The following is a 13051-nucleotide window of genomic DNA, read 5'->3' on the forward strand; positions in this document are numbered from 1 at the left end:
GCGGCATGACCACAGAGAGCTGACTAGCGTAAGCAGCTATTTACATAGAGAGCCGGCGCACTGCTACATCGCCTCAGAGTGTGTGAAAGTTAATTGTAGGTTTAAATAAAGTTGTGTAGTAGAAGGTTGTGGCCATAAACCGAGAAGTGACACACAACTTACACCCGAAAATGGTAGGAAAGATACGAAAAACCTTTTTTCTGCGTTCCAATTTGTAAAATACAGGAAGCTAACAATGCAGCTAACAGGAGTCGTCTATTGCGCAAATAAAGCATTAAAAAAAAACATCCCAAAACCGCCATATTTCGTGAACTGCATATTAACCAAGTACTTCTGATTGTGTAATTAGAAGTGCTAATGCCGAGGAACTACTTTTAGCAGCGTGATCAAAGAGAGCTAACTAACGTATGCAGCTATTTACATAGAGAGCCGGCGCACTGCTACATCGCCTCTGAGTGTGTGAAAGTTAATTGTAGATTATAAATAAAGTTGTGTAGCAGAAGGTTGTGGCCATAAACTGAGAAGTGACACACAACTTACACCCAAAAATGGTAGGAAAGATACGAAAAAACTTTTGTCTGCGTTCCAAATTGTAAAATACAGGAAGCTAACAATGTAGCTAACAGGAGTCGTCTATTGCGCCCATAAAGCATTCAAAAAAACATCCCAAAACCGCCAAATTTCGTGAACTGTGTATTAAGTAAGTATTAGCAATATTGTCATTAGAAGTGCTAATGGAGAGGAACTACTTTTAGCGGCATGACCACAGAGAGCTAACTAGCGTAAGCAGCTGTTGACGTACCGAGCCGGCGCACTGCTACATCGCCTCAGAGTGTGTGAAAGTTAATTGTAGGTTTAAATAAAGTTGTGTAGTAGAAGATTGTGGCCATAAACCGAGAAGTGACACACAACTTACACCCGAAAATGGTAGGAAAGATACGAAAAACCTTTTTTCTGCGTTCCAATTTGTAAAATACAGGAAGCTAACAATGCAGCTAACAGGAGTCGTCTATTGCGCAAATAAAGCCTTCAAAAAAACATCCCAAAACCGCCAAATTCGGTGAACTGTGTATTAAGTAAGTATTAGCAATATTGTCATTAGAAGTGCTAATGCAGAGGAACTACTTTTAGCAGCGTGACCACAGAGAGCTAACTAACGTATGCAGCTATTTACATAGAGAGCCGGCGCACTGCTACATCGCCTCTGAGTGTGTGAAAGTTAATTGTAGGTTTAAATAAAGTGGTGTAGTAGAAGGTTGTGGCCATAAACTGAGAAGAACAACATAGACCCGAAAATGGTAGGAAAGATACGAAAGTTTTTTGTTTTTTTTTACCTCTGTGAGAAGATTATTATTATCTTCTCGTTTAGATGAATTCTTCATCTAAACGGGAAGATATCAACTTCTCAACAGTTCGTAGTTTGTATTTCTTGTTTAGCACTTAGCTGGATCTGTTAATCGCTCATTTTTTTAAAACTTGTAGCTCCATCCATTTTCTGCCGCTTATTCCCTTTCGGGGTCGCGGGGGGCGCTGGCGCCTATCTCAGCTACAATCGGGCGGAAGGCAGGGTACACCCTGGACAAGTCGCCACCTCATCGCAGGGCCAACACAGATAGACAGACAACATTCACACTCACATTCACACACTAGGGCCAATTTAGTGTTGCATGTCTATGGACTTGTAGCTCATCCTCCTTATATTCAGGCTCAAAAATATACAGTTCTGGATCATAATTTGCCCCAAAGTAGTAGTAGTTGTCTCTGATGAAGTCTGCCATGATTAGTAGTCTTGTTGTTAGAGGAAATAAGCGACATTGAGACACATCTGCGGTATTAAATACGCCGCTGTGTGCTTCAAATGAACAAAATATGACTTGTTATGAATGTTGCTAAATTACATTTATACTTAGTGTGTAGATAAAACCGTGATGGAGGTTTTTAGGTGTGTTTACAGCACTTTAAATCGCGGAATAAAGCAAAAACCCCAGTACCTCAGATGTTAGCTGATAATTTTTACATGTTGGAATGCATATTAAAAAAGTAAAACGAGTGCTTGTCTCACGTAAAGATTGTGAATGATAAGCAATATTCCAAAAAAAAGGGCAGTGCCCCTCTTTTAAGACCGTCCTCAACACAACAAATCTGCTGAGCCACTTTAAAACTCCCCCTTGGTGAGGATTTATGGAAGAAGTGTTAATAGCGGCGACCTCAGCAAACTCACAGCCGCACATCTGATAAATAAGTGTTCCAAAACACCTTAGGGAGAAACAACTCCACGGAAAAATGAGAAAATTTAACGGCATTGTTCATCCGGAGGTAAATGTCATGTAACATTTAGCATTTCTTTACGTTGTCGAATTTTGCCTTTTTAAGAGGCAGGCACTATTTAACGACTCCATCGCTGTCAGGGAAGTGACTCGGCCTGTGTCGGGTGTTGTTGGCAAGTTGAGTTTAGTATGTGACGGATTGTTGTTTTCCCTCCTACGAGAACATTTTCAGAGTGTTTGACTTGCTCGCGGTTTATCGATTAAATAATAGAAAAAAGTTGTAATGTCCAAAAATTCCCACACAAACGAGTTGGGAAATTGCGTTTGATGTAAATATAAACAGAATACAATGATTTGCAAATCCTTTTCAAGCCATATTCAGTTGAATATGCTACAAAGACAACATATTTGATGTTCAAACTCAAACTATTTTTTTTTGACAAATAATCATTAACTTTAGAATTTGATGCCAGCAACACGTGACAAAGAAGTTGGGAAAAGTGGCAATAAATACTGATAAAGTTGAGGGATGCTCATCAAACACTTATTTGGAACATCCCACAGGTGTGCAGGCTAATTGGGAACAGGTGGGTGCCATGATTGGGTATAAAAACAGCTTCCGTGAAATTCTCAGTCATTCACAAGAAAGGATGGGGCGAGGTACACCCCTTTGTCCACAACTGCGTGAGCAAATAGTCAAACAGTTTAAGAACAACCTTTCTCAAAGTGCAATTGCAAGAAATTTAGGGATTTCAACATCTACGCTCTATAATATCATCAAAATGTTCAGAGAATCTGGAGAAATCCCTCCACGTAAGCGGCATGGCCGGAAACCAACATTGCATGACCGTGACCTTCCATCCCTCAGACGGCACTGTATCAAAAACCAACATCAATCTCTAAAGGATATCACCACATGGGCTCAGGAACACTTCAGAAAACCACTGTCACTAAACACAGTTGGTCGCTACATCTGTAAGCGCAAGTTAAAGCTCTACTATGCAAAGCGAAAGCCATTCATCAACAACATCCAGAAACGCCGCCGGCTTCTCTGGGCCCGAGATCATCTAAGATGGACTGATGCAAAGTGGAAAAGTGTTCAGTGGTCTGACGAGTCCACATTTCAAATTGTTTTTGGAAATATTCTACAAAGGGGAAGAGAACCATCCAGACTGCTACCGACGCAAAGTTAAAAAGCCAGCATGTGTGATGGTATGGGGGTGCATTAGTGCCCAACGCATGGCTAACTTACACATCTGTGAAGGCACCATTAATGCTGAAAGGTACATACAGCTTTTGGAACAACATATGCTGCCATCTAAGCGCCATCTTTTTCATGGACGCCCCTGCTTATTTCAACAAGACAATGCCAAGCCACATTCAGCAAAAAAAAGAGTGTGGGTACTTTCCTGGCCTGCCTGTAGTCCAGACCTGTCTCCCATGGAAAATGTGTGGCGCATTAGTGAAGTGAATTATATTTATATAGCGCTTTTCTCTAGTGACTCAAAGCGCTTTACATAGTGAAACCCAATATCTAAGTTACATTTAAACCAGTGTGGGTGGCACTGTGAGCAGGTGGGTAAAGTGTCTTGCCCAAGGACACAACGGCAGTGACTAGGATGGCGGAAGCGGGAATCGAACCTGCAACCCTCAAGTTGCTGGCACGGCCGCTCTACCAACCGAGCTATGCCGCCGTAAAATACGACAGCGGAGACCCCGGACTGTTGAAGGACTGAAGCTCTACATAAAACAAGAATGGGAAAGAATTCCACTTTCAAAGCTTCAACAATTACTTTCCTCAGTTCCCAAACGTTTATTGAGTGTTGTTAAAAGAAAAGGTGATGTAACACAGTGGTGAACATGCCCTTTCCCAACTACTTTGGCACGTGTTGCAGCCATGAAATTCTAAGTTAATGATTATTTGCAAAAAAATAAATGTTTATGAGTTTGAACATCAAATATGTTGTCTTTGTAGCATATTCAACTGAATATGGCTTGAAAAGGATTTGCAAATCATTGTATTCTGTTTATATTTACATCTAACACAATTTCCCAACTCTTATGGAAACGGGGTTTGTAGATAAATGTTGATATCGGAATTGATCGGCATCGGTTCAAATGTCTGCTATCGTGCATCCCTTACTTAAAAACCTTGTAATTAGGCAGAAGTTGAGTGTTTAGCTTAAGTTGTACTGAATGTAGTTCCCTTGTTTACTGTCTGTTATTATCTCCACACTGACTTCTTGTTTGTGGTAGCGTTACCCCGGTGGGCCCCGCGGGGCCCGCCACTAGGAGACCTCGCTGCCAAAGACCTCCAGCACCAGCGGGGTGAGCTGCATGCTGTGCTCGGGCTGGAAGGAGAGGGAGCGGTACTGTTTGGAGTGCTCCTCGTTGAGGCTGCGCAGGTCCGCCAGCTTCTGGATCATCTTGGCGTAGAGCAGGTTGCCGCCTTGGTGGGTGAGCTGGATGTAGGCCTGCAGGGTCTCGGACAGGCGGTCCTGGAGGGCTTCCACGCGCGCGTGGTCCTGCACGCCTGGGCGGTCTGTGGGGGGGGGGGGAACTGGGTGTTAGCCATGTTAACTGGGAAACGGGTTACAAATGTATAGCGCTTTTCTACCTTCAAGGTACTCAAAGCGCTTTGACACTACTTCCACATTCACACACGGATGGAGGGAGCTGCCATGCAAGGCCCTAACCTACGAGTCGGTGGTGGCGAGCGCTTTCTTGTACGCCGTGGCTGAGAGTGAGGGACGCAAACAGACTGGACGAGTTGGTAGAGAAGGCCAGTAACGTGGCGGGAGTGGAGCTGGACTCTCTGGCGGTGGTGTCAGAGAGGAGAAGTCTAGCAAAACTCCGAGCCCCCCCCCACTACACTCGGACCTTGCGGAGAGAATGAGCACGTTCAATGGAAGGCTCAGACTCCCTAAATGTAACACGGAACCACACAGGAGGTCCTTCATACCGACAGCCATCAGACTGTATAATGCATAAGTTCCTTGACTGCACTTAAATGTAGAATATATTTATATTATTCATACATTATAAAAATATGTCATATATTCCATCCATCCATCCATTTTCTACCGCTTATTCCCTTTCGAGGTCGCGGGGGGCGCTGGCGCCTATCTCAGCTACAGTCGGCCGGAAGGCAGGGTACACCCTGGACAATAGATAGATAGATAGATAGATAGTACTTTATTGATTCCTTCAGGAGAGTTCCTTCAGGAAAATTAAAATTCCAGCAGCAGTGTACAGAGTTTAGATCAATTTAAAGAAAAAAGTAAAGAATGGGGGTTTAAATGGAAACAAAATAGAGAAATATTACAAAAGAATAAAGTCACCACAGACAACATTCACACTCACATTCACACACTAGGGCCAATTTAGTGTTGCCAATCAACCTATCCCCAGGTGCATGTCTTTGGAGGTGGGAGGGGCCTATCCCCAGGTGCATGTCTTTGGGGGTGGGAGGGGCCTATCCCCAGGTGCATGTCTTTTGGAAATGGGAGGAAGCCGGAGTACCCGGAGGGAACCCACGCATTCACGGGGAGAACATGCAAACTCCACACAGAAAGATCCCGAGCCTGGATTTGAACCCAGGACTGCAGGACCTTCGTATTGTGAGGCAGACGCACTAACCCCTCTGCCATATATATCATATATCATGTCATATATTATTTATTATTATTATTCTTTATTGTGAGCGAACTGTGGTGCTGAATTTCCCGCAGGGATCAATAAAGTACTTTCTATTCTATGTGTTGGATGTACATTGTCTTTGCTCCACAGTAAGTCTTTGCTGTCGTCCAGCATTCTGTTTTTCTTTACTTTGTAGCCTGTTCAGTTTTAGTTTGGTTCTGCATAGCCTTCCCTAAGCTTCAATGCCTTTTCTTAGTGGCACTCACCTTTTGTTTATTGTTGGTTTAAGCATTAGACACCTTTTTAAATGCACACTGCTTCCTGCTTTTTCCCAACATCCCCAAATCAATTAGCTACCTGCTGCCACCTACTGATATGGAAGAGTATTACACGGTTACTCTGCCCAGCTCTAGACAGCACAACGCATAATTACTGCTTTGCAAAAACTATTTTTAACCCAAATATTGGAAATTAGATCATGTCCCACGGCAGACCAGACTGTATCTCACGGCACACTAGTGTGCCGCGGCACAGTGGTTGAAAAACACAGTGTTACAGTATATATATGGTAAATACAATTAAAATGCTCCAGTTATTACATGTGATGGGTATTGGTACTCGGCCAATCTCACTCTCCAACATAAACCTTATGTGAACATCCCTAATTATTGTTCTTTTTCCGCCCACAGGAAGCCAAAGATCACCTGAGCCCCCCCCCCCTCTCCCCCCCCCCCAGTACCTGGCGAGAGCAAGCAGATGGCCATCAGCAACACATGTTCCTCCTCTTGCAGGTTGAGTTTCTTGAGGCCCACCTGGAACTTCACCAGCGGCTCCAGCAGCTCCAGAGTGTGGCCAGCTGAAGGTGAAACCATATAACTGTTAATATGTAAGGTTGTACCTTTTTTTGTGTGTGCGATGCTGTTTCATTTGTGGCGACAAAACGTTAGTTAGTAACAATGTTTGATTATCATAGTTTACAGTGATGTATTGAGAGTGGTGTGTAATATACGGCCCCTCTCATAAAGTACTTAAGTACTGTACTGACAAATATTACAAATAGTACAATTACCAGAAGTGACAAGGACATAATATTACCAGGAAAAATGGAGTTGTGACTTTTTTTTTAATGTTCGACGAAAAGAATCGTAGAGTGAAGTTACGAGAGAGAATTCTCAATATGTTTCTTAGCCAATGTTGGGCCGGCAAAAAAAGTATTTCTCAGCTCCAGCGGTACTCGGTTGTAATACACTTTGAAGTCATGACAATCTCAAAAAAAAAAAAAAAACAGATGTCTGGAGGTAGAGTGATTGTGGGGGTGAGGTGTGGCCATCGCTGCCTGCATGAGCAAAGGTCACCGCCTCTGTCCGTGGTGCTGAGGACTGAGCACCATCAGACAGGGGCGTGGCAGTGCTGGCGGCCAGACACAGCTGGCAGGTGATTAGACTTCACATGTGGTGCGTGTTAACGTAATCATCTGTTGTCTTTAACAGCAAGCGGCCGGGAGCAGGAGGGGAGAGAGGATACGGACGTGACTGAAGAGTCACGTTCTGCTGGAGAAAAGATTTTGATCAAATATATGTACATTAACACTTTGTTCAACTTGGCACGCCTTGCTCCTGTGAGATGTAAGTCAGTGGTCCCGCTAGGAAGCCACTTCTACGGTCATCAAGACGTTCCTTCAGCGCAAAACTTATGACGACATTTCTCATTTCCACTTTCATTTCATTGAAAGTTTAGTTGAGAAGCATATTCATTTTTAATCTAGTTGATTGGCAACACTAAATTGGCCCTAGTGTGTGAATGTGAGTGTGAATGTTGTCTGTCTATCTGTGTTGGCCCTGCGATGAGGTGGCGACTTGTCCAGGGTGTACCCCGCCTTCCGCCCGATTGTAGCTGAGATAGGCGCCAGCGCCCCCCGCGACCCCAAAAGGGAATAAGCGGTAGAAAATGGATGGATGGATGGATTTATTCTAGAATAAGATCATTTGATGTAAATACATTTTCCGTCCATTATTCACGAGTCCTTTCTTATGCAGTTTAATCGCTTTTAATACCTATTTTTCTAATCAGCCTGACCTAAGCCTCGGGTTTCAGTGTTAAATAAATAATAATCTTGGTGACTAACACGTGGTTTCATACAATGAATTTAAGTATATAAAAACATTTTAAATGTGGCGTACAAAAAATGTATAATGTCACAACACTAGAAAGGAAATAATTGGAAAGTATAAAATATAAATATAAATAAAATATGGAATATGTAGGTTTTAATACAATAAATGAATGGGATAAGTTTCATCAAGTTAAAAAAGTCAGGGTAAGAGAATTGGCAATGGTTGAAGAAGGAATGTACAGTGTTACAAAAAATGATGTACAAGTTGGGAAATTGTGTTAGATGTAAATATAAACAGAATACAATGATTTGCAAATCCTTTTCAACCCATATTCTGTTGAATATGCTACAAAGACAACATATTTGATGTTCAAACTCATAAACATTTATCCATCCATCCATCCATCCATCTTCTTCCGCTTATCCGGGGTCGGGTCGCGGGGGCAACAGCCTAAGCAGGGAAGCCCAGACATCCCTCTCCCCAGCCACTTCGTCTAGCTCTTCCCGGGGGATCCCGAGGAGTTCCCAGGCCAGCCGGGAGACATAGTCTTCCCAACGTGTCCTGGGTCTTCCCCGGACGTGCCCTAAACACATCCCTAGGGAGGCGTTCGGGTGGCATCCTGACCAGATGCCCGAACCACCTCATCCGGCTCCTCTTGATGTGGAGGAGCAGCGGCTTTACTTTGAGTTCCTCCCGGATGGCAGAGCTTCTCACCCTATCTCTAAGGGAGAGACCCAAACTCATTTGGGCCGCTTGTACCCGTGATCTTATCCTTTCGGTCATGACCCAAAGCTCATGACCATAGGTGAGGATGGGAACGTAGATCGACTGGTAAATTGAGAGCTTTGCCTTCCGGCTCAGCTCCTTCTTCACCACAACGGATCGGTACAACGTCCGCAAACATTTATTTTTCTGCAAATAATCATTAAAGGGGAACATTATCAGCAGACCTATGTAAGCGTCAATATTTACCTTGATGTTGCAGAAAAAAGACCATATGTTTTTTAACCGATTTCGAAAACTCTAAAAGTGTGAATTTGGCGATTTAAACGCCTTTCAATTGTTCGCCTGTCAGAGCAACGACCTTTCACCCGTGACGTCACATCGCCATTTTCTCAAACACATTAGCTCGGTTGGTAGAGTGGCCGTGTCAGCAATTTGAGGGTTGCAGGTTCGATTCCCACTTGTGCCATCCTAATTACTGCCGTTGTGTCCTTGGGCAAGACACTTTACCCACCTGCTCCCAGTGCCACCCACACTGCTTTAAATGTAACTTAGATATTGGGTGTCACTATGTAAAGCGCTTTGAGTCACGTGAGAAAAGCGCTATATAAATATAATTCACTTCACATTACACGCACCAAGTCAAATCAGCTCTGTTATTTTCCGTTTTTTCGACTGTTTTCCCGTACCTTGGAGACATCATGCCTCGTGGGTGTGTTGTCGGAGGGTGTGACAACACCAACAAAGAAGGATTCAAGTTGCACCACTGGCCCTCGTTTGTTCTGCACACTTTACCCACGACAGCTATGCTACGACAGAGATGGCAAGAATGTGTGGATGACCTGCGACACTCAAAGCAGATGCATTTCCAACCATAAAGTCAACGAAATCTGCAATATTGGAAAATAGACCACTGACCGCTCACTAAGGTGAGTTTTGTTGATGTTGACTTATGTGGAGTGTGCTATCCATCCATCCATCCATCCATCATCTTCCGCTTATCCGAGGTTGGGTCGCGGGGGCAGCAGCCTAAGCAGGGAAGCCCAGACTTCCCTCTCCCCAGCCACTTCGTCTAGCTCTTCCCGGGGGATCCTGAGGCGTTCCCAGGCCAGCCGGGAGACATAGTCTTCCCAACGTGTCCTGGGTCTTCCCCGGACGTGCCCTAAACACATCCCTAGGGAGGCGTTCGGGTGGCATCCTGACCAGATGCCCGAACCACCTCATCTGGCTCCTCTCCATGTGAAGGAGCAGCGGCTTTACTTTGAGTTCCTCCCGGATGGCAGAGCTTCTCACCCTATCTCTAAGGGAGAAACCCAAACTCATTTTGGCCGCTTGTACCCGTGATCTTATCCTTTCGGTCATGACCCAAAGCTCATGACCATAGGTGAGGATGGGAACGTAGATCGAGCGGTAAATTGAGAGCTTTGCCTTCCGGCTCAGCTCCTTCTTCACCACAACGGATCGATACAACGTCCGCATTACTGAAGACGCCGCACCGATCCGCCTGTCGATCTCACCATCCACTCTTCCCTCACTCGTGAACAAGACTCCTAGGTACTTGAACTCCTCCACTTGGGGCAGGGTAGAGATGGCATTCCACCCTTTTCCGGGCGAAAAAGGTGGAGTGTGCTAATCAGACATATTTGGTCACGGCATGACTGCAAGCTAATTGATGCTAACATGCTATTTAGGCTAGTTGTATGTACATATTGCATCATTACGCCTCATTTGTAGCTATATTTGCATCCAGCCTTCCCCTCCACCCACATTGAATGCCAAACAAACACATACCAATCGTTGGTGAGAAGGCGATCGCCGAATTCGTCCTCCCTTCCTCCCGTGCCGCTGTCTGTCATGATATGGCTCAATAGCCTCAATTTCCTCCTCAATTTCGTTGTTGGTACCTGCCTCCACACTCCAACCATGCGTTTCAATACATGCGGAATCTGTTGAATCGCTTACGCCGCTGAAATCCGAGTCTGAATCCGAGCTACTATGCTGTACCTTTCTGTTCTATCCACCATGTTTGTTTCTGTGTGGTCACGCTGTGACGTCACACGATAATGGACAGGTGGATATAACGATGGTTAAAATCAGACACTTTAAAGCCGTATTTCGGGACATTGCGTGACGGGTAAAATTTGGAGAAAAACTTCGAAAAATAAAAATAAGCCACTGGGAACTGATTTTTATTGGTTTTAACCATTCAGAAATTGTGATAATGTTCCCCCTTTAACTTTAGAATTTGATGCCAGCAACACGTGACAAAGAAGTTGGGAAAGGTGGCAATACATACTGATAAAGTAGAGGAATGCTCATCAAACACTTATTTGGAACATCCCACAGGTGTGCAGGCTAATTGGGAACAGTTGGGTGCCATGATTGGGTATAAAAACAGCTTCCCAAAAAATGCTCAGTCTTTCACAAGAAAGGATGGGGTGAGGTACACCCCTTTGTCCACAACTGCGTGAGCAAATAGTCAAACAGTTTAAGAACAACCTTTCTCAAAGTGCAATTGCAAGAAATGTAGGGATTTCAACATCTACGCTCCATAATATCATCAAAAGGTTCAGAGAATCTGGAGAAATCATTCCACGTAAGCGGCATGGCCGGAAACCAACATTGAATGACCGTGACCTTCCATCCCTCAGACGGCACTGTATCAATAACCGACGTCAATCTCTAAAGGATATCACCACATGGCCTCAGGAACACTTCAGAAAACCACTGTCACTAAATATGGTTTGTCGCTACATCTGTCAGCGCAAGTTAAAGCTCTACTATGCAAAGCCAAAGCCATTTATCAACAACACCCAGAAAGCCCGCCAGCTTCGCTGTGCCTAAGCTCATCTAAGAAGGACTGATGCCAAGTGGAAAAGTGTTCTGTGGTCTGACGAGTCCACATTTAAATTTTTGGGGGGAAACTGTGGATGTTGTGTCCTTCTGATCGAAGAGGAAAAGAACCATCCGGATTGTTCTAGGTGCAAAGTTGAAAAGTCAGCATTTGTGATGGTTTGGGGGTGTATTAGTGGCCAAGGCATGGGTAACTTACACATCTGTGAAGGCACCATTAATGCTGAAAGGTACATACAGGTTTTGGAACAACATATAGTGGCGTCCAAGCAACATTATCATGGACACCCCTGCTTATTTCAGCAAGAAAATGCCAAGCTACGTGTTACAACAGCGTGGCTTTGTAAAAAAAGAGTGCGGGTACTCTCCTGGCCCATGGAAAATGTGTGACGCATTATGAAGCATGAAATGCGACAGCGGAGACCCCGGACTGTTGAAGGACTGAAGCTCTACATAAAACAAGAATGGGAAAGAATTCCACTTTCAAAGCTTCAACATTTAGTTTCCTCAGTTCCCAAACGTTTATTGAGTGTTGTTAAAAGAAAAGGTGATGTAACACAGTGGTGAACATGCCCTTTCCCAACTACTTTGGCACGTGTTGCAGCCATGAAATTCTAAGTTAATGATTATTTGCAAAAAACAAATAAAGTTTATGAGTTTGAACATCAAATATGTTGTCTTTGTAGTGCATTCAACTGAATATGGCTTGTGATTTGGGGCTATATAAATAAACATTGATATTCAACTGAATATGGCTTGAAAAGGATTTGCAAATCATCGTATTCTGTTTATATTTACATCTAACACAATTTCCCAAATGGGGTTTGTAACATTGGAAGGAAATATAGAAGCATTTAAGTCTCACCTTAAAACTCATTTGTATACTCTAGCCTTTAAATAGACCTCCTTTTTAGACCAGTTGATCTGCCGCTTTTCTTTCTCCTATGTCCCCCCCCTCCCTTGTGGAGGGGGTCCGGTCCGATGACCATGGATGAAGTACTGGCTGTCCAGAGTCAAAACCCAGGATGGACCGCTCGCCTGTATCGGTTGGGGACATCTCTACGCTGCTGATCCGCCTCCGCTTGAGATGGTTTCCTGTGGACGGGACTCTCGCTGCTGTCTTGGATCCGCTTGAACTGAACTCTCGCGGCTGTGTTGGAGCCACTATGGATTGAACTTTCACAGTATCATGTTAGACCCGCTCGACATCCATTGCTTTCGGTCCCCTAGAGGGGGGAGTTGCCCACATCTGAGGTCCTCTCCAAGGTTTCTCATAGTCAGCATTGTCACTGGCGTCCCACTGGATGTGAATTCTCCCTGCCCACTGGGTGTGAGTTTTCCTTGCCCTTTTGTGGGTTCTTCCGAGGATGTTGTAGTCGTAATGATTTGTGCAGTCCTTTAAGACATTTGTGATTTGGGGCTATATAAATAAACATTGATATTCAACTGAATATG

General features: G+C 44.2%; 1 protein-coding gene across 1 annotated transcript in view; it reads right to left on the reverse strand.

Annotated features, from left to right (window-relative positions):
- Positions 1 to 4056: 4056 nt before the first annotated feature.
- LOC133535497 (vitamin D3 receptor B-like) overlaps positions 4057 to 13051 on the reverse strand; it is a 49703-nt gene continuing 40708 nt past the window's right edge. The window contains exons 6-7 of the mRNA XM_061875382.1: positions 6646 to 6762; positions 4057 to 4809 (exon numbers count right to left, since the gene is read on the reverse strand). Of these exons, the coding sequence (XP_061731366.1) occupies positions 4556 to 4809; positions 6646 to 6762 (371 nt within the window). The 3' untranslated portion in view covers positions 4057 to 4555. The remainder of the gene's footprint in view (positions 4810 to 6645; positions 6763 to 13051) is intronic.

Source organism: Nerophis ophidion, linkage group LG16, assembly GCF_033978795.1.
Source record: "Nerophis ophidion isolate RoL-2023_Sa linkage group LG16, RoL_Noph_v1.0, whole genome shotgun sequence".
Lineage (NCBI taxonomy): Eukaryota > Metazoa > Chordata > Actinopteri > Syngnathiformes > Syngnathidae > Nerophis > Nerophis ophidion.